At 41.8% G+C, this 22,141-nt stretch overlaps 2 protein-coding genes across 8 annotated transcripts in view; both read left to right on the forward strand.

Annotated features, from left to right (window-relative positions):
- The window catches only part of frmpd3 (FERM and PDZ domain containing 3), a 72,285-nt gene extending 55,775 nt beyond the window's left edge, over positions 1-16,510 (forward strand). For 4 of the 6 annotated variants that reach the window (XM_031857615.1, XM_031857616.1, XM_031857618.1 and 1 more), the window contains 11 exons: positions 407-511; positions 3,630-3,737; positions 5,546-5,677; positions 7,229-7,348; positions 7,674-7,810; positions 8,344-8,470; positions 8,858-8,947; positions 9,203-9,382; positions 9,575-9,743; positions 10,439-11,323; positions 12,101-16,510. In XM_031857615.1, the coding sequence (XP_031713475.1) occupies positions 407-511; positions 3,630-3,737; positions 5,546-5,677; positions 7,229-7,348; positions 7,674-7,810; positions 8,344-8,470; positions 8,858-8,947; positions 9,203-9,382; positions 9,575-9,743; positions 10,439-11,323; positions 12,101-14,907 (4,860 nt within the window). In that variant the 3' untranslated portion in view covers positions 14,908-16,510. The remainder of the gene's footprint in view (positions 1-406; positions 512-3,629; positions 3,738-5,545; positions 5,678-7,228; positions 7,349-7,673; positions 7,811-8,343; positions 8,471-8,857; positions 8,948-9,202; positions 9,383-9,574; positions 9,744-10,438; positions 11,324-12,100) is intronic. The other 2 variants (XM_031857617.1, XM_031857620.1) reach the window with 2 other exon arrangements.
- A 2,560-nt stretch (positions 16,511-19,070) lies between these two features.
- On the forward strand, positions 19,071-22,055 carry prps1b (phosphoribosyl pyrophosphate synthetase 1B). 2 transcript variants are annotated; one of them, XM_031857621.1, is made up of 7 exons: positions 19,071-19,378; positions 19,784-19,973; positions 20,546-20,644; positions 20,872-20,996; positions 21,187-21,360; positions 21,542-21,701; positions 21,891-22,055. In XM_031857621.1, the coding sequence occupies exons 1-7, from the start codon at positions 19,257-19,259 to the stop codon at positions 21,981-21,983; spliced, it is 963 nt and encodes a 320-aa protein (XP_031713481.1). In that variant the 5' UTR covers positions 19,071-19,256; the 3' UTR covers positions 21,984-22,055. The 2 variants fall into 2 exon arrangements, with proteins under 2 accessions (XP_031713481.1, XP_031713482.1); XM_031857622.1 differs by having other exon boundaries at positions 19,784-19,967.
- The last annotated feature ends 86 nt before the right edge of the window (positions 22,056-22,141 follow it).

The raw sequence follows: 22,141 nt of genomic DNA on the forward strand, positions 1-22,141 counted from the left end.
AGGCACATACACAACACCTTATTAAATAAAATATCTGTGTGCATCCATCCATATTGAAGAAATAGAAATATAGCACTTATTTGGCCTACTAACTGAATTGGAACTGAATTTTTATTTAATTATTTGGAACCTAGCAGTGTAGCAGTTCATAGCAGTTCCGCAGGATTTTGCATATGTGTTGGCTCTAACATCTTTAATGTGCTAAGCACAACAATTAAAAAAATATTAAAACTTTTAGCAGGTGAGTTTTGTGTTGAAAGCAGGTTTGCAGTTGTCACATTGCAGCAGCATTAGCCAGCTCTCAACACACATCTCTTCAGCACTGGCAGTCACAGGGTCTTCTCTTTCATTTGCATCTCTTCATTCAAGCTGATTCAAGAGTTTCTCTCTCTCTTCTTCTCCTCAGTCACCTAAGTCTGCCTTCATAAGTGCAGCCAAAAAGGCCCGCCTGCGAACCAACCCGCCTAAAGTGCGCTTTTCAGAGCAAGTGTCCATCAGCGACCCAGACCCAGTAAGTTCAACAAGTCGTGTCTCTCTGTGACATGTGCATGCAAACACATGCTGTTACCCTGTCCCGTTCTCTCCGGCTGTGCATTTAGTTGTTTGATTAGCAATCGCAAAGGCCTCAAGTATTCTCTCTCCGTCCTAATGTCAGACTGAGCTATTCTACTGTGTGTGTGAGCCCTTGAGCTCTTGGTCCAGCAGTTTGGCCTTGAATAAATTGCTTTCCTGACTGATTTGAATTGTCAACCTGAACCTCTTTTCAAAGGCAATCCTAAATTTTGAAAACAGCTATAACGTCTCCTAGAAATGTTTGTGGTTGTTTGACTTTAATTGTCCATATGGCAGGGCTTATAATGTTGCAATTGTCTTACCCGACTAATTCAAATCTACAAGCAACAGATATATTTTATGTGGCTGGGGTTACACTATTTCATATTGTTCAATTAAGACCTGCTTTGTGGCATATGTATGAGATAAGAGACGGTACACAAATCAATTACTAGGTAGCTATTGTAATTTTTATTTTTGCCAAAGGGATGCTCTTGTCTTTTTTTACCCCATTTGTTTTATTTCATAATTTTTATGAATTATATTAGAAAGAGATAAAATAGTTACCTCAAAGTTTTCAAACATCTATGGGGGGAGAGTAGGTTACACTGAATAAAGTGGGAGCATGAAGATGACAAGAAATGGACAATCAATAAAGAATCAGAAGCTGGAGGGTAGGGTATTCCATCAGTCCATTTTCTATTTACCTGAACTAAATGGAGGAGATAGAGAACAGGATTGCTCATCACATGGACCACATGGTCTCTGATAACCTTTGGGTAAAGCCAACGCAGAGTGTTAGGCCGACAACTCAAACTTGTTTTTAATTACAGTTGATTTTACCATCCACTCTAGCCTGGCAGCCCCGTTGGTCATGTGAACACAGAGATTTACTTTATGACATAAAAAATGAAGACTTCAGTTCAAGTGAGAGGTATTCCCACAAACCAGCAAAGGCGATCGGCTCCATTAAGGGCTAGAGCAATACTGTAGGAGAGCTGGGCCTCTTCTCTTACTCAACCTTCCTGATCTCTCTTAGAATTGTAAATCCAATTGATCATAGCTTAAGAAAACACAGGGCACTGTTGATGTAGAGATAGGAGGTAACTGTTATGACTGGCAAAGTTCAGCCACCCCCCTCCCCCAATGCATGGCAAGACATATCTAATCAGGAGCCACAGGTTACTATTGATCACCTGAAGACCTGGTCAGTGTTGGCCGCCTGCTGTTTGTTGAGAAAAAGAAAGGGGAAAGAGATGAAGAAATAATTTACCTCTCCTAACACTTTTCCTACATGTGACAAACGGCTAAAGCTCCCCGTCACCAACAACAACAACGGTAGTGGCTTGTAATGGGAAGTGATAGACCTTTTGTGGGAAGTGATAAGACTTTCACTGGTTCACCGCTGCTTTAATGCTGCAGTATGGAGAAAGAGCTGTTCACTCATAACTCAGGCTTTAGTCGCTTCCAACGTGCACAGCTTGTTGAGCCTTCTGAGTATTTAAGTTCTCCAAAAACAGACTGCAGGGCATCTGTTGTGGACACAGCTCTCCATTTCAACTAAATGCTGAGATATATTGTTGCTGTAAATCCAAATCTCTTTAGTGTCATGTGTAATGTCTGCCTACTGTTCTTACAGTACAAATCCCACCATCAGATGAACAAGCGTGACTTCACATTGGCTGCATCCACTTACTCACATGCATCAACGCGCTGATGCATTATCTCACACACACAACCTCACAATCGCTTGACCTCCATGGCTAAATGAAAAAGGAACTCTCTACTGAGACCATTGATGCTTCCCAGAAGAGTCTACAACAAACGGTTCTTGAGTTTGGCCATGGTACATGAATCAGTTTAGAAGTTATGCACCTTTTTTGTCAACTGGCATAAATAGAAAGACACACCTTCACACACTTGACCTCCATGAAAGATGGTTTGATTTACTTCTGGTCCAGAAATTACCCTTCCCTAAGCCCCTCCCCCTGCTGCTGCTTTGTCAAGCTGTCAGAGCTACCTTGGAGCCCACACTATCACTAACTGCACTCCCTGAATGGATATTATCTAGTTTTTAGAAAAATAAAAAAGGGATTTCAGAGAGAAGCAAACAGAAGGATTTTCAATATGCGTTTGAAGGATATCCAGGATGTTAAACTGATTCAGCAGTGAAAGCAGGTTGAAAAGATAAAGATAGAGACTAAAGCCTACAGATCACAGTGTAAAAGGGAACCACCACATCACCTGGAGATTGAGCCCGAGACAGAATAAATAGAGGAACAACACTGTTGCTGTAAAGCCGGGTAGGTCTTTATTCACTGACATTAAAAAGGAAAGGCAGCATGTGTATACATTAAGTTCAATAGCTTTCAATAGCTTGCGTAGCATGTAAGTGCTAACAAATATTAGCTTTAGTTTTTTATACAAACCTAAAACGTAACATTCCAGAAACATATATCTCCTTCCAACCTCTCAATGTAATGAGTATCACTATTACACAACATTTAACCATAGCTCCAAATCCACAAAGCCAGCCTGAGAATGAAGAAAATCTGAGACAATTGCATGCGAGTCTATCTTACCTCGCTTAGATACATCTCTTCCCTCTGATCACAACTGTGAAAAAAAGGGAGAGAATGCCTGTCACATCTCACCCTATAGCAATAATGAACTGAACTGCATATCATAACTTTTCTTCTAACGAATACTTTGAGTAACCTTGAATCGGGCCGCTCCTCTTATGCCTCCGGTCACGAAACTCTGTCATGAAGGGTTTCAATCCCACCATCTAATTTACTTTGCATGGCATACATATTGAATGGGTAGAATGGAGAAACTTAATAAGCCCTTCTTTGATCCTGATGCAATGCATGGGGTGGGCATCCTGGCAGAGTTTTGCACCTTCAAGTATCTCTCCATTGTCCCATAAGGCATATTTGTTTCTTAGCACTCCTCCTTTTTCACTACTTGTTTTGCAAAGCGGGGAACTACAATTACAGCGGATTGTGTTTGTATTGTACAATTAATTCCTTGTTTTTTACTAACCCAAAGGTGTATTCTCCCTCAATCTCTTTCAGACAATGCTCAAGGACGACTCCTTGCTGCTCATACCAAATGTGTTGAAGGTGTTCCTGGAGAATGGACAGATTAAGTCCTTTACATTTGATAGCCGTACCACTGTTAGGGTATGTATTCAATAAAGCTGTGCACATGGGAAAGGCAACTGAATTTCAACAATGTGATTTTTACATAAAGCAGCTATAATCCACTTTCATATTAACAATGGCCTAAATAACGTTTAATGTGTAATGGACGCCCACAAACCCACAGGCAATTATCAGACAACTCTGCAGTTCCTGTCAGTTCTTTAGAGGATTTAGTTCCAGATTTCCTATTTTTGTTCGCTCTACCTGCATTTTTTCCAAAAAAAAAAAAAGATTTGGTGCTGGGCAGGTACTGTAGTTAGACAGACAGCGATAGCAACTAGCTGGTCAACATAGCGGGACATTTAGCAGCTAAAGAGCAAAATTTCTCAGACGCTGGTAAAGACTAAAACAGAGCTAAACGGTGAGTGACTCCAAATGAATGATAGTGTCATTAAGATATGTTACAGCTTAATTAATGAGGCGATAATATGTGGTGGTTATATTTACAGCTTGATGGGCTGCCCCAAGTTGGCAAAGAAAAATCAGTTAGGCCTACTGTAGGCCTAACTGATTTTTGGCCTTTGATTTGTGGCCTTTTATAAATGCACCCAACATGAGCATACCATAGGTTCATCGTTGACGGCTTTTCCATCATAAAAATGTAAACTTTCAATGAATTTTTAACAAAGTCTATTATTATGATTGTGTTCGAGCTTCATGTGGATTGATTATCAATACAACTCAGGCACATAGTCTGTTACGCTAAATTAACACGAACCATAAATCAAGTCAAGTGTACTCATTTTCAAGTTTATATCTAATAAGTAATTGTTTTCAAAAAGTAAACAGAAAAATCTGTTTAATTTTGTGAAACTTCACCATAGCAGTTTTGGAAATGTATAATCTCAGTGATGTGATTAGAGCCATGAATCAACAAATAAATCCAATCAGACAGAGGTCATTTATCCTCTAAGATGAGTCTGACATCTCTGAGCAGACTCATTAAACAGACTATTAGATTTCACAAATCTCTCCTCTGCTCATGAAGGGAAACCGAGGGAGAAAAGGAGAAACACTGCAGCACTTTAAAGGGGAGCTGGAGGAAGCTACTCATGTCAGCCTAATTAAATGGAATTTCAGTATAATAAGACGACCCAGATCAATAAAACAATGCCACAGATTAAATCAATGGCACAATAGGATGCACAGTTGTATGCCCACTAGTCTGTCAACTAAAGAGGCTTTCCTGCAATGTTTTAGGCTACAATCCATAGCATTCTGTGACCTACCCAGGCCTCATTCAATGCAAACTGCACAGGTCAATACTGTTAAAACTGATTATTCCTGTTTTTCAGACAGCTGTTGCTTAGGTTACACCAACAATGAATGACAATTAAACAGTTTATGGTGAGCAAACCATTAGTGTTCATATTTTACAGCTCTTAATGAGCCTCCACACTGAGACTTACAAACTATAGCAATATATTACTACAATAGATTACCTTTTAATGTCCATGCCTCTAATATATTAAGAGGGCAAAAATTAATGAAACCTTATCCTCAGGCATAGCCTAGGGTAAGCTGTGATAAACCGGCAATTTCCCCTCAGAAAGATTTCTCTATATATTTTGAAAAGAGATGAGAAAAGCTTGACATCATTCACAGATACTGATCTGCAAAGGAGCAGAGATTTGCCCTGTACACCCACAAGGATGTCAATTTGACAAACTATCCTATACAAAGATGGAGTTAATTCAGGGTGAAAATAGGCTTCAAACATAAAATATATATTTTTTTGCAATGGAACGTATTCTTACTTCAATCAGTTTCCATGTCTCTTCTTCCAGGATGTGATCTCCTCCCTTCAGGACCGCCTCTCACTGCGCTACATTGAGCACTTTGCCTTGGTGTTGGAGGCAGGTGGTCTGGATCAGAACCAGACGTTGCATCTGCTGCAGGAGAACCAGCCTCTGACACATGTAAGAAACCCAAAACAGGAAAATGTGTGTAAGATTGTGAGTAAAAAAAGCAATTAAGAGAGATTAACAGTATGAAAAACAGTATGAAAGCATTAACAGCAACCCCAAGCTGTTATGAAATGTTCATGGGACAGGGATTTTCCATGGTGTGGCACTACTGCTCTTCTGTTGGTCAGCACAAACATCAGAAGTGGTGAAAAATTTGATATTGTATGGGTCTCGCACATGGGTGTGGTTGATAGCGCCCCTTACAATATTTTAACCAAGCAGCCCCTGAATTAAGTTTCACCTAGATGTACGAATTTTATTTAATGTGTTGGGACATACAAAAAAGCCTCTGGAAGGTGTAAACTGTAGACCCAACAGGCAGCCATTTTGAGATCAATGTGATATTTATGGCATTTTTTGCCATTTCTAGGCACTGTAATTTAACAAACTCCTCCTACAGATTTCACCAGATCAACTTTAAATTTGGTCAGTACAATCTCAGTTTTCATGGAACTATGTAACCATTTGTTTGCAAGTCTTTTATTAACATTTGGGCGATCACAATTATGTTTGCGTTGATCTGCTTACCTCCTACATGATATATCGTCGATGTAGGTTGTACGAATGAATAGATGTTATGAATAATATGTGAGTGTGACAAAACACATCAAAGTAAGCATTTGACTATAAAGTGCAGTTGAACAAAATGTAACTTCAAAACACACTTAATTTGACGGACACCTCTGATAACACAATGGCATTGTGTCAGGATAGAATAATGTGATATTAAAATAGGCCATCAGATATTGGCATTGTCAAAAGATATGGAATGTAAGCTGCGCAGAATACTTCAGAAGTAGGAATTTCTACTTCTTACCTACAGGATATTCTCTCCTTTGATATACTTTTATGTAGCAGCTCAAATGTGGTCAAAAAGCCTTAAGATCTGGATGATGCTTTATAGTAAATATTGTCAGTTTTCATTGAATGGCGTTGCCTTGGCATGGCTGCCATTTTGCACAATTCACCAAGAAGCAGGAAGTTGTTGTAAATTGAAGGTACATTGTCCAATCCGCCCCACGTTTCTTAGGCATGATAAGGCTTCAGCAAATGTACATGCCAATATAGGCTCAGTCATAGCGCCACCTACTGGGAACAGGAAGTTGCTGCAAATTGACCGTACATTGTCTAATCTGCCCCAAAATTCTCATCTTCATAACAGTCCAGGCCAGAAGACATCTGCATGCCAATATTGACTCATGGTCAAAACGCCACCTATTGGCAAAAGGAAGTCAGTCTCATGTGACAATTTAATTTACATGAATTTTGTATGTGGTCTACACTTCATATAGAGCAACATTATGCATGTACTCTATCTCTGCATTGTGGACACAACATTTGCAATACATTGTGCAGTGTCTGGCAGTCGCAGAAATGCATGACGGGCGTCCCGCCAGTACTAACGATGTGCCCTGTTCGCCAACCAAACATTCTACTTTGTTATGTATGACTAAGGCCAAATATGTACTTGGTTATTTAGCTGATATTGTTGTATTCCCTTAGGTGGTGCATAGAACCTATTTCCAAGGGATGAAGTGTCTGTTCCGCATCTGCTTCTTCCCCAAGGACCCTGCAGACCTGCTGAGAAGGGACCCCGCTGCTTTTGAGTACCTCTATATACAGGTGAAGCACTGGATTAAAGGGGGATTTACAAGGATGTCATTCAATCATATGACATTGTTGGAGAGCAGTCTCCTCGAAGAGCAAGGGCTTTGACTGATTTTACAGTTAGAAAGGTTGCATATGCCAGAGTTAGGCGGGCAGAATGGGCCTGTTGCAGGCTATCCAAAACCGCCTTCAGGTTAACTTTAGATATCCAACAAGTCTTGTGAACTTGGAGGCTGTCCCTGGCAATTAAACTAATGCTAAGACTTACAGAATTATTCCAGTTAACATTGTTATTTGCAGTGATCTTTGTACAAAACAACATGTTAACATGTCCTAACAGAGTCGCAATGACGTCATCAAGGAACGCTTTGGCATGGACTGGAAATCTGACATCACGTTACGTTTGGCCGCCCTCCATATCTACATCACTGTGTCCTCCGCGCGGCCTAATCAGAAGATCTCTCTCAAGCATGTTGAGTAAGTTCACAAACTAAATTAGCCTTCAAATAAGAAATTACAGACTAACAGTGATGTATTGCATTTTACATCATTAATAATTCTGTGTACCATATCAGTGAGTCCCACAGTGAAGTTTGTTCATTCAATAGTGTCTAAATGATTAATAATTAATCCCAATAGTATCAAAAACTCAAATTACTCAAGGATCATTTTCCCTAGGTCATTATGAGACAAAGAAATCCATTGCTTTGTGAAATTACATCTCTCCCTCAATTTGCTCATTTATTCTCCAAAACCTCAACATAGCAAGTAATTAGCTTTTGCCATCACAACCACAGAAGCAGAACAGATCCACAGTAATAGACTTAGGGTGGCCATGTTAAGCTAGTAGTCAAAGACAATGTATTTGTGGCTCACTGTGTCTTCCCGTGGGACGAAAAACCTTTGTATTCTCAGCGGGGACATCTTTCCCGGACTCTGATTAACCACTCCACTGTTGTTTTTCTCTTGTGTGTATACTCTTCCATCTTTCTCTTTGCTCTTGATCACAGAAAAGAGTGGGGACTGGAGCCCTTTCTTCCCCTCACTTTGCTTCCAACAGTCAAGGAGAAGAATGTGTGCAAGAGCCTGTCTCAGTTGCTGAAGACCTATCAGCATCCACCACCGTCGGGCAACAAGGTTCATCCATCTAAAACATATCTAGGCAATTCTTTGTGCAGAATTTTACTTACTTTGGGCATACTGGAATTATACCACATTTATAAGCATTGCAAATACAGACCTCTCGCCCACATTGCCATACTCTTGATTACTATTAACATTTAAATCTCAACATTTTAGTGCTTCTTTAGGGGAGATTTGAATTAATTGTATTATATGGCTATGTTTGCTCCATAACTAGTCATTTTTATTAAGAAGTCCTTCTTCTCTATATACGTAACTGTTGCATAAGACATTATGATCCACATCTGTGGCTCAACAGTGCCCCCAGGAGGACGTGGGATGTGCTGGAGGAGGCTTCCTCTCTTAAAGATGAGCGTTTCTTGTTTATCATTCTGTTGACAGGTCCCTCCTCTCCAAGGAAAGCTGCAGTATATGCGTGTACTCAACGACCTCCCGCCTTTTGGTGGTATACTGTTTCACACTGTTGGACCGGTAATACATGTTTGAATCTTTGTCTACAGAAATACAAATGCACCTCTTTTGCTTAATTCTTTGCTCCATTCAATTTCCTTGTGTGTATTTGAAGCTGTGCATGTTGTCGCACAGGGAGCATACTTCTTAAATAAACCTGTTCAACATCTGAAGGAATTGTCTAAAAAGCAGATTTTTAAAAGGTATTATGTGATGTTCCAATATACTGTATTAAGTACAGACAAATAATTGTAATCCTCTTGTGTTCTTCAACAGGATGAGAAACAATCAGCCACAACACTACTTGTGGGTCCTCGACATGGTATAAGTCATGTTATTGACCTGAAAAACAACCTCACAACAGTTCTGGCTGAGTTCAGTAGGGTTGTCAAGCTCCAGCTCTACCGAGAAAGCCAGGGAGTGGCTCGTGTGGAGGTGACAATCCATGAGGCCAAGGTATTACAGCCCTAAAGATGCACACTATAAGTACATATGATAATGACAAGACACCATTTTTCAGAAGGGAAAGTATGTATTTTGCATGCCATCTCTTTTGTGGTTCAAAATTGTTCAACAGTTTTATCAATTTTATTTCATCAGGTCAATACAAAATGAGCAGGCAATGCTCATTGCCTGTCCCCTAAATAGTCTCCTAATTCCCCTCCCTCCCACCCCTTGCAGCCCCTTGTCCTACTCATGGAATGGCCTGATGCCAGTAACTTTGCATGCCTCATCTCTGGCTACTACAAGCTGTTTGTAGACCCTAAACGGACCATCTACTTCCGGACCCCTGGTCAGTCTCAGCTGACCAAGGCAGGTATGTTAGAAGACTTTTTGACTTGTAGTGACTTTGAACACATGTTCTGAATAAGTGATATACATCAAGAAATTACAGAAAACATTACTGTTTACTTAAAAGCTTATGATGAAACATTCATGTCACCCCATTTAGAGTTGTATACTTGTATTTCTTTCAGCATCATATTAGAAAACTGCATGTCTGGCAATATTTGGTAATCTTCATTTTATGTTCAGTCTACATGGACATTGATCTGCTTCTTCATTGGCTGAAATCATTACCTGCAGTAACCAGGTTATCCTGGAACTACCATCCCATGGCGCCCTCTGCTGTCTCTCCTCTCATCTCAACCTTGACTCATTGGAATGGGATTCTCCATTTTTTTTTTCCCAAGAAAGATTAACATTATGGAATTTTACAAGTTATTAGTTTCATATACATATATGTATATAATATATACTCATCAGACATGAGCAGATCTTCTGCCATCTGCTGTAGTCCACATAAAAGAAGGATCATCATACCATCACATTCCACCAGAATTTAACCCTCCAACCTCAAACAAACTTCAACTATCAACATCCATCTCTGAAATAACAAATAAACCCCATGTGACCACCAGCTGTCACCTCTGCTTTCCCATCTGGATCTTCTCTATACCCCTAGTTTTTACCACCTCAAACTTTCCACTGCTCTGACAATTCTATCCTCAGATTACAGAAGCTCCCACCATGCTCACCCACGTTCTGGGGCAACCAGCTTGCCAAGTGGAGGGCGGCGAGGGGACGAGAGGGAAAGCTCACACAGGGAGTCAGGGTCTTCAAGGGCCCTAGTTCCGGCAGAGCCTCAGCATCTGGGCCTGTGTCATGTCCACCTTCGAGAACAACAACAATTTCAAGAGCTCCAAACACACGCTGAAGCTGAACTCGACATCAATGAAAACTTTATTTCACATGAGCCCCCTGGGCGGCCCCGCACTAAGTCAGACCCGACCCAGCAGAGTACAGAGGAAATAGCAGGGGTTTTAGAGAGCCCAGCAGTGGAGAATGCAGGATTCAGAATCCGAGCCCAAACGCTGTGTCAATCCCAGAAAACCTCACGATACTTTTGTGACTCCTGCAAAGCCAGGCATAAGGCAGAGGGTCTGACAACAGCAGTAAACAGTAGTGGGAGCTCTGGGAAACACTGCTCCAGTGCTTGTGCCTCCCGACATGGAGGCGCTGTTGACCTCATGGCCCTACCGCCCCTAGGGAATGAAGAGGAGGATGAGGCAGATGGTGGTGGAGAGAAACTGCAACCACCAGCACCTGCTATTGCTGCTCCACCACCTGGCTTCAGGGACAACAGTTCAGATGAGGATGACCAAAAGAGACTGAGGAAGGCTCGAGCCAGTGCCAGCCCAGGGGTCGCCTCTGGGAAGCTGGCCCAAGCCAAGGAAGATGTGCCTGTGACCCTAATTGATAATGTGGCCACGAGAACAGTCCGAGATCATGCCCAGGAGCTTGATGACGCTCTGGTGTCCACCTTACAGGCACTAGAGGCGTTGGCAGCCTCTGAGGACTACCCCCATCACCCTCAACAGCCACCACAGACTGCAGGTCAAAAGCCTCAGTTATGCCACGGCCAACATCTCACACACAGTATTAAGAGTAGTACTGATCTAATAGTGTTCCAAAGTGTTACTTGTTTATCAATCAATACTACACAGTATCTTTGCAGTACTCCATCTTTTCATTATCTTGTGAAATGGCAAGACAATCTTGTAATCTCTTAATTTTGTGGTAGCAAAGCATGTACAATAACTGGAAAAAACATAAATTAAGGTAGAAGGTTCAAGACAACTTGAGGTTGCTGAACAAATTGACCAATATCCCGAACTAGAATTATATATTACAGTCAAGCTGAAAATACAATGGAAGCAACAACAACAATAGCTGATAATCACATAATGTGTCTCAAAAACATGTTAAAAAACAAGCCCCCATTATCAAAAATAAACCTTTTTATAAATTAAAAATTGCTGATAAATTTCATATCAATATAGAGTAAGAACATTTGCTAGTCTTGGCATATTTATCATGTGCATCTGCATGAAAAAGCAGATGTTCTTTCAGGTGGGGTGAGGCAAGCCCAGTGGTGCTGTCTGGAAGGGGGTTATATATCTGATCCCCAAAGCACTGATTTTGGGAACAAATCCAAACTTTTCCAAAACTACTTTTGCTGTCTTGTAATCAAGATGAATCCACTGAACTGAAAATGGTTTGATACTTGACAGACTAGAGTAAATACAAATATAAACTTCCAATATTTTTGCTTTATTAATATTTATTGTGTCTTGATTATCCTAATGGTGTGCTGTTTGCTTTCATCCTCAGGGCTGATTGTCTTAGCTGCCATTACACCCGAGTCATCATTGGACTCAGGCCATGAGACCAACTCTTCTGAATTGACTGATGTTTCGGAGATGGTGTCGGCTATGAAGCAGAACCAGAACCAGGCCTACCTGCTGGCTCATCATATCAACAAAGAACGGATACTCTGCCGCCGTGACTTTCCCCTGGCTATCCCTGGCTGCACTGCAAAGACCATAGGGACTGGGGCCTTCTCTGTGGGTCAGATTCGTGCTGGCTGTCCAACCAAGCAAGTAATTCTCAGCAAGACGGTACCCTTTAAAGTCAGTCCCAGTCAAGACTCTGCAGTACTCAGTGTTGTGACAGAGCCGGGGGGCAAGCAAGAGACTCAGACGAAACAGAAAGCAGAGATGAAAGCAAACCCTGAGTCCACCAAAGCAAACACCCCTGATCGCCCTTCTAAGTCGCCTGATAAATTTAAAGTGTCTGGTTCTTCACTGACAGCTCAAGTCAGTAAAGATCAGAAGTTATCAAATTCTTCTGGGGAGACCCTGAGCCAAAATCTTTCGGAGGCTATAAAGGGGAAGGCAACAGCACCTCTTAATACAGACCCAAGCAACACAGCCTTACCTATCCTCCTAACTGTTGACAGAATTGCTTCTGCCAAGATTTCTCCCACTAATATGTGCCAAGATGCCAAGACTGCCTCTAGTGAGACCATGAAGCCTTCACGCTCTACAGAACTTTTGCCAGTTGACGATCTTTTCTGCACATGCCCAATGCAACAGGAGCCTGGGCCTCAACTAAGACTAAAAGACCCACAGGTTCAGAAGATAGTGGCGTTTCAATCCTCCTCCCCCACAGATGACGAGCGTCTTCGGGCCAAAGGCCTTCAGCTTGCTAACAGCAAAGAAAATGCAGTGAGAGTAGGAGCAGATCCTAGTTTGGCAAAACCCAGCCCTCAAATACAAACTAAGTACTCCCCTCGTTTACCTGTAAAAGCAGAGAGAAAAGAGGCAGCTGAAAACAAGATTGAGAGTGCCCCGGGTAAATCCTACCCTGAGTCACAGAAATGCCCCATAAAATCATTACCTATTTTAGATGATCTGACAACACCTAGCCCATCTGTAGATAAGGTATCCACTCTCCCTGCCAGAGACTCAAAGATGCAATGCAGTGGTAAGGGGAAGTCCCAGCGCAGTGCTCCTTTCTTGAGCTTTAAAAACCTTCTTTCAGCTACGTTCCCGGCACGAATGCGACGAGAAACAGATGAGCGAAGGGCTCAGTTGCAGAAAGTCCGCCAGTATGAACTAGAGTTCTTAGAGGAGCTGCTGAAACCCAAGTCATCCCAGGGAGAATTTTTGCCCCAGGGATCCTCACCTGTGCCCTCAGGCACTCCTTGTGCCTGCCAGCTCCGCACCAGCCCTGTCCTAAAAGCTCCAGGTATATCTAGGGAGCAGCGACGCAGCTGTGACTGTAAGCGAATGTGTAGGGGCATGCGACTACCTGACACACCGGTTGGATCCACAACAGAGACACACAGAGGCAGAGAGAGACCCATCTCTAAAACCCCTCCAGCAGTCTCCAAAGCACCTCACATCCAAGGTGCTTCAAGGAGTCCTCAGACCTTGGAGATCAAGACCACACGAATACGCTCTACCAGTCTTGAGTCAAGAGAGCCTAGGGGAGAGCAGGGTTCCTGCTTGCCCACCTGTACTTCTCAAACCGATTGCATGGGAGGTCCACAATATAAGAAGCTCCAGAGGCGATACAGCATTGGAGAGCTGGATAACAGCACTAGCACGCCTGTGTATGCTGAGGTGAGGCCCAAAGCCAAGAGTCTAGAGAAGGAGATGGAGAGAGTGAGGGCCACAGGGCTGAGGCTCCCCACCCCAGTAGAGCCGGTCCACACTCAGTCTCACCAAGCAGAGGGGAAGGGTAAAAAGGGTGTGTTTTTCATTCAGGGAGAAGAGCTATTGCGTGAAAGTAAAGAAGGAACTAGCGAAGTGCTGCTGACCATGCCCAGTGAAGACAGTGATGACAAGGATAAATGCTGCTCATTCTGTTTCTGCTACAGGAAGTGTGAGGCGGCAGATGAAAGCAGTGAAAAGGATGAGCTCTCATACTCCATACCCCTTCAGGTCCTTCCAGGCATGGAGCTGGACTCGCACACCTTTCCTGTAGTGAGCAAAACGCTCCAGGTTCTTGATGCAGAGGATTGCAGTGGGGAGGAAGAGGAGGAGGAAGAGGAGGAGCCACAGACACAGGAGATCGACCTGAGAGCCTGTGGTACAATGGAGGGGAGCCTTGCACGGGTACAGGCTCTACAGGGTAAAAGTTTCAGCTTGCCTGATGGTTTCCTAAATGCCCAGTTGGATGCTAATGAGTTGCTAGCTATTCTGCGTCAGTGTGCTAACTGCCCACAAGCTGAGGGCGAGGCTCGCCTTCAGCCCTCACAGATTGCAGAGTACAAACAGGAGCTGGCGGTGCGCTTCAAAGAATTCAGAGCATCTTGTCGACGAGTGGCAAGTGTTGAAAAAAGCCCAACACGTATGCTTGCTGTTGTCACAACCAGCTTTCAAGTGTTGTGTGAACTAACTCAGACCTTCATCAAATTGGTCAGGGGGGTTCGTACAGAAACCCAAAGGCTGCAGCTGTTGAGAAAAGTTGAAGAAGTAGCTATCAACTACACGTTGCTTCTGCGTGCAGCAGAAGAATCAATGGGGCACTCAAGCAGCTTGCCGACAAAATCCATGAGCCCTCAAGTTTCCTCCAATACCAATAACATGAGCTCACTCACTCGACCCATCAAAACTCTGCCTGCCCAGTAAGAATACATCTGGCAGGGATGTAATCAAAATCGTCCAGACTGTGGGTGGCTCCTCGACCCAAATTCATTATTTGTTTATTGTTTACAATTTTTACAAGACATGCAATCAGTAAAAATTGCAATGCAGCTGTTCCATCTCATGTTTACAGGCCCTGAGGTAGCCTCGTGGATCTTGTTTTGAAATATAAAGATACACCAAACTAATGCACAATGGAATAAGAACCCTATAACAGACTGGGTGATACAGGGCTAACCACCTTATATCAATATTCACAATATACATAAGTCATTGAAGTATAATATTTTATATGTGATGTATATTTGGGTTGTGTCTACTTAGCAAATAATATAAAGTTTTGTGAAGAAAAAAAGTTAAGAATATATTTGAAATGTATTGAGTTAAGAGAACTATAAAGATTATAATAAATCATCAAATAAATGTATGCTCTGGACAAAAATACTTCAGAGATCTCGTCAAGTAGCGGCATCTGTAAATTGCGTAGTCCAAAGCGTTGGCTGGTTAGATGGTGATGTGTTTGTTTTTTGAAAATATTAACTGTTGTAATGCAAAATGGAGATCTCTGTTGGCTATGGTGACAATGTCTGGCGTAGTAATACATGAGTCAAAATGTAAGTGACAGTGTTGGAAAATGAAAACCGCTGAAAGACGACAATGACATTTTAAACTATATTGACTGACAGAGGCCCATTCTCTCACTATAACAGTGCAGGTATGAAACACACCCGCTCTGGGCAGACAATGTAGCAGAGACCCAAGTCACAGTCTTATCCACTGCACAGTAATGAGTGTCATTACCTCACTCAGCTGTAGAGAAGGGATACCCACACTGTACTAAATAACGCACGGTGTCTTTTACACCATCACTGATCCATGGCTCACTTGCAACTCACTTGTCCTGAATTATAGTTTTAAATATAGCCATCCACTTGCAAGTGGGTAAACGTATCACTAGAATTTTGCACAACCTCTGAAATTAGCTCTGAAGTTGAAATGTATCTTTTAATGTTTGATTAAGTGTTTTTTATTCCCACTGTTGCTGAAAACCTCACTTGAGTCCACATTACCAATTTTACATAATGCATCACCTCAAAGCTACAGCTTACCCGTTTTCAAGGATCCTTTGTTTTTAATTCAGGTTTTCAGATAGAGTATAAACTAATTTGCTTTCTATGTGCTGTTATACATTGTGCAATCTAGCAAACATATAAGAAACACACAAAGTAGTTTTCTATGTATTTTAATAAAACTAACACATCTGTTTCCTGTCTGAAATCTTCTTTGTGTCTCATCCTCTTGTTATTCCTTGATTAGTCAGAGAGACTTTATATGTACTGGTCTACCATGTATACTGGACATACTGTTAAAAGAGAGCACTGTGAAACCAAATCAATTGTGACAACTGGCCTGTCACAATACTAAAGATAAGAAACACAATATTGCTGTTTCTTGCACACAATGTATTTATGATGTTAATATCCAGCCTGGGTAAAGGTTTGGTGGCAAGAAACTAATTTAGGATGCTAAGTAGCACACTGTGCAAACTTGCAAATGTCCAATATTTAACAAAAACTACAAATCAAGGGGGGGGGGGGGGGTCATTTAAATGCAACAAATATTTTATAGCCAAATTATGGCTTTTTTTACTGCTGTAAATCTGAGCCACTTACAACTTTTTTGTTTTCAGCTTTGATGATTGTTTTTAAATGTGACTGTGACTATGTGATTATTCATCAATTTAGCAATATACAGTAGCTCCCCATACTGTAACACTTTTCATTTTACACCGAGAGTTTGACCTCCAATGTATGACAGAAATCAGGATATCAGCTTTGTTGTACTTTTTTCTTGGTTTCAGAACCCATTGGTATTGTTTACAAGCACTCTCTTTTAACGGTTGGTCCTTTTTCTGTTGATGCGGCATTTTCCATAGGCATATGCAGTGTTTTCTCTTTTCACAGTACTGCATGTTTTCCTTTACGTATTAGACTTTCAGGGGCAAATACTTTGACCATTGAAGGTGATGATACTGTTTGTATAGATCATTTTCCATTTCTAAAGTGGAAAAAGCGGGCAAAAAATAAATATGTTAATGTTTTGCAAATGATATTCAGTATGGAAATGTATTATTCTACACAAATGTAAATAGTAAGATAACATATTTGAGAGAATAAGACACTTTTAAAACATTACCTGTAACATTAAGATTTATCCCAACTATTCACTCTTTTGTAAAAAGGAAAAGATAAAACATGTCTGTAAGGTAATTATTTATAGTAGTAATGTAACATAGAGACTAATAGCATATATTTTAATGAGTATATATCGAGTATAAAGCATGGGACATGTTTATTTTTATAAACAAAAATATCAGACAATGTTCTCTCATCAGCTCTTGAACATTTTCACATTCTGATAAACATTTTCTGTGGTTGTCATTGTTCAGTTGCTTTGTTAAACTATGTGGATTTGTCTGTGTTTCATTCACACAATGAGCCTGCCATGGCTTAATCCATTGTTTCTTTATGTGCACCTATTCATTCCTGTCTTTATTTACTGTCAATGATCTTGTCGTCACTGTGGTCTTCTGTCTGTGTACAAAGTTAACTCATGTTTTACGAGCAATAAAGTATATAATATAAACTCTTTCAGAGAATTTGGAAATGACATTGCATGGAGTAAACTTTCAGTAGTGAAAAGGTGTCCATTAGAATGACTTCGAGCAAATGACGTCCAGTGAAAGATAAATAGAGCGAAAACGTCTCTATTGCTGCTGCCAGCAGGTTCTTGCTGCTTTGGCTGTATCATTTATTTGCCTCTGGCAAAAACTGATGTTGACTGAACAGTGCAAACCTTGACACAACACCAACCATTGACAGTAAAATGGTTTTGTGTCGTTGACATTTTAGATATTATTCATGTTATTCCTAAGCATTTGAAAAGCAGATTGAGGCTGAGCCAACCACCAGACTCTCTTGTGCTTCTTTGCCATAAAATTGCAATAAAATGTTTTATTACTTAGTAAACTGGAAACGAGAAAGATAATCCACTAAATATACAGTCTGTCTGTGGATGTCAGAGATCTCACACTTTACACACCAGTCAAAACTAAATATGCCACTGCTAATATTAATAGGCTTTATTAAATGTAGTCAGTGTGAAATGTCACAGTAGGAGGTCTTGGTGTCTTGGCTGGCTCACTGTCACACTTCCTTGGCTTATTAGGCCGACTGGGACATTTGAATTGATCACAGCCATTGATGTTATTAGTACCGCCTGTGATTTTCCCACTTTGAAAGGTGAAAATGCTGTGAAAATGCGTGCAGGCCTACTTACTACTTCTGCATTTTGGTGAAGCACTTTTGATGAAGTCCCAAAGTTCGCCATGTTGTCGCTGAGGTCACTGCCAAAATGACAGTTAGATTTAGCTTCAATGACAACACAACCTGTTGTGAATCTAGACAGGTTAAATAGAACTATATCCAACACATGTGCTTTGGCCTACATAGTCACTGCAGTGCCCTGCACGTATCAGTAAAGGGGGTGAATATAGAAGTCCATATTTCCAACAGATTCACAATCTATAGACATTTTTCACCGTTTGGAGGAAAATGCACAGGTGAAACTGATAACACTGTTGAATACACTTATTGTAAGTCGCTTTGGATAAAAGCGTCTGCTAAATGACTGTAATGTAATGTAATAACATTAACTATAGCTCAGTTCCATAAAGTTTCATAGGAAGCATTTCCAGTAAGCCAGCATGCACGATACCAGGACCTAAGTGGGATGCTGCCATAGTTAATGCGATTCAATATAAACATGTCAAAATGTCTGCTGTGAGAAAGATTTATTGAGATTTAGACACAGGTTTACAAACACTCACGTTAACTGAACGCCAATATCCGTGATTGTTATGTCACAATTTTGAAAATATACTACTAATTTGTGGCAATAACAAGTAGAACTCCAGGACAAGGGGCCGTTACAACTCGGTTTATCTGCACAACAGTGTATTGGCGTTAACTCACTTTGCGCTGATAAATTAGCACGTTTAGGTAAGCTTACAAAGGTGAAGCACGGTCACGTGGCCCTGTTCTTGGCTCCCTCGGCACAGAATGACGTCATCGCGGCGGAACGTAAAACGAAAGCGTGCGCGCCCCTCCGCGAGGAAGAGCCACACGCGTGATGTGTGGGACATAATGGTGGATAGGTAGGGTACAGTCTATCGCTCGATAAGAGTTCCTCATCCACTGTTTACCAATTCCCGCTTGTTTGTCTTGGACCCTCTGACTCGACAGCTGCCCGCTCTGACTGAACGACGCAACAAAATGCCGAATATCAAAATATTCAGCGGTAGCTCACATCCGGACTTGTCTCAGAAAATCGCAGACCGCCTGGGTCTCGAGCTAGGGAAGGTCGTTACGAAGAAATTTAGCAACCAAGAAACATGGTGAGTTATATGCAGTTGTTGATACTGTTATAGACGCTTGTATTTCGAGGTAACGCGTACCTGCTACGCAGATGCTGTAGCCTAGCCATATGTAGCGTGATTTAATTAGAAACGTGGTGTCATGGTGAAATTGCCGCGCAGTGTTGTTAGGAGTTTGTAGTCCACGCATGGCCACTGAGGTTGGCTTTGTTGCTCGGAATGCTAACAAAGCCTCAGTCGCTTTTTAGGAAACTGCAATTATAATGCCATATCATATTGAGGCTCAGCATGATGCTCTTCTCCCCCAACGTAGCCCATGTTTCAGATCACACGCCATTGTTTGCTCTGTCTCATCACTTCCTGCCACGGTTTGTTCACTCCGTGGCTCTAAGTGCTGTTTGTCTTGTCGCCTTTCTCCTGTGGCAGCGTGGAGATAGGGGAGAGCGTTCGTGGGGAGGACGTCTACATCGTGCAGAGTGGCTGCGGGGAGATCAATGACAATTTGATGGAGCTGCTGATCATGATCAACGCCTGCAAGATTGCCTCTGCCTCCAGGGTCTCGGCGGTCATCCCCTGCTTTCCGTATGCCCGGCAAGACAAGAAGGACAAGGTGGGGGTGAGGGATATCTGTCTAATTACTTCTGTCATGCCATTTGCCATCCAGCATCATGACAAGAAAGAAGCCTGCAGCCTTGCCCACCAGTAACCACTTGACATGGCATATTTGATTTGATTTTTCCCTTGTTCTTGTTCTGTGTGCTTTGCTGAATCGACTGCACTTTCCATTTCTTTTGATCTTGGCTTGTTGCCGTTTGCCTGTTTACTTACTCTCATTCCATCATTTTAATGACATTGCATGAATGGAATGTTTATTTAACTACCAAATCACAATGTTTATTAATTGTCATGTAAGACTAAAAATCATCCAGGATTTTCACTATTGCAGTGTTTTTTCCCATATTAAAAGCCATAATGCAGTTGGGCCAAACATTTATTTTTAACTTATTTGACTGAACAGACTGCCTCTGTGTTTAGCTTTGCGGTCTAGCGTCTATAAAAGATTGTAATGTTTAACGGGCATCGTTTTACTGAATGGCTAAACTCTCAGTTGAGTGTTATTTTTAGAAACGGCCGATGCGTGCCTGTTCACTTATGCCATGTGACTGAAGAGATCTATTTTTATTGCAGAGCCGTGCTCCTATCTCTGCCAAGTTGGTGGCCAACATGCTGTCGGTATCAGGCGCCGACCATATTATTACCATGGACTTGCACGCCTCACAGATACAGGTGAGTAGCACAAAAGCAGACCTAAACAGAAGTGCACCCTATTCAGTATCCTGCCATTAATCTGTCCTTTGGGTGATCTGTGTACCTACGTTAGAAACTTGACTTCAGTAGCCTGGTTTATATTGATGTCACCAGAGGATAATGGGAGAGATGAGCCTTGTGTTGGTCCTTCCAGCAGGTTGTACATGTTCAGCTCCTGTAACATCGGTCCATATATCTCTTTCCAGGGGTTCTTTGATATCCCGGTGGATAACTTGTATGCAGAGCCAGCTGTGCTGAAATGGATCAAAGAGAACATCCCTGAATGGAAAAACTGTACCATTGTTTCGCCAGATGCAGGAGGAGCCAAGAGGTATGCCAGTAACACTTGCCACACTGTAGGTGTTCTACCCTTGAGCATCTCCTCTGGAGTTTACGTTAGATTAAACTTTTGTTGGCTCTACTTATCTCTGACATGGTTCTAATTTGACGCGTGTGTGTTTACATACACTTTGGCGTGCACACTAGCTCTAACTCGTGGATGTTATTCTCTGCTTCTGCAGGGTCACCTCCATAGCAGACAGGTTGAATGTGGACTTTGCCCTCATTCACAAGGAGAGGAAAAAGGCCAACGAGGTGGACCGCATGGTTCTCGTTGGCGACGTGACCGATCGGGTCGCTATTCTAGTGGATGACATGGCTGACACGTGTGGCACAGTCTGTCATGCTGCTGACAAGTAAGCCCTTTTATTTACCTCCTGTGGTAAATGCATTTAGAACTTTACAGCATTAACAAGCCCCGGACAAGAGGGCTACTCTGGCTTCTATGGTCCTGATGTCAAGCAAACATTACTGAATTCAATTAAGAGACCTCTGTTCAGGACATAATGTGGAGCGTTGTACTGTTTCTCTCTATAGACTCATTTCTGCTGGTGCCACCAAGGTGTATGCCATCCTGACCCATGGCATCTTCTCTGGCCCGGCTATCTCACGCATCAACAATGCCTGCTTTGAAGCTGTGGTGGTCACCAATACGATCCCTCAGGAGGAGAAGATGAAGCATTGTCCCAAAATACAGGTCGGGTTATAGCATTTATCATTTTAAATGATAAATGACTTAACAAGTAGCTCTATTTAAAGTTTTATAAAACACAAGTCCTCAATTTGAGAAGCTAGAATTGTTGTATGTTGGTGTTTCTATTTGATAAGTTACTTAAGTCATTCATTGTCTTATGTTCACAACAAGCCATCCGCTCTCTCCCTCCAGGTTATTGACATCTCCATGATCCTTGCAGAGGCCATCCGTAGAACTCACAACGGCGAGTCTGTGTCGTACCTCTTCAGCCACGTCCCCTTGTAACGAATGACGTCCTCCCATCTACTGTGCGCTGTTACACCAAATGAGAGGAGAGGGAATCCTCCGATCCCCAAACTCAACCATTCGCAAAGATGTTCTGCTAACTAACTGTGAAGAAGAAGAAGAAAAACTGTCATGTCTGTTAGTACTAACGCTGACCC

Source organism: Anarrhichthys ocellatus, unplaced genomic scaffold (assembly GCF_004355925.1).
Source record: "Anarrhichthys ocellatus isolate YVR2014 unplaced genomic scaffold, GSC_Weel_1.0 scaffold19, whole genome shotgun sequence".
NCBI lineage: Eukaryota > Metazoa > Chordata > Actinopteri > Perciformes > Anarhichadidae > Anarrhichthys > Anarrhichthys ocellatus.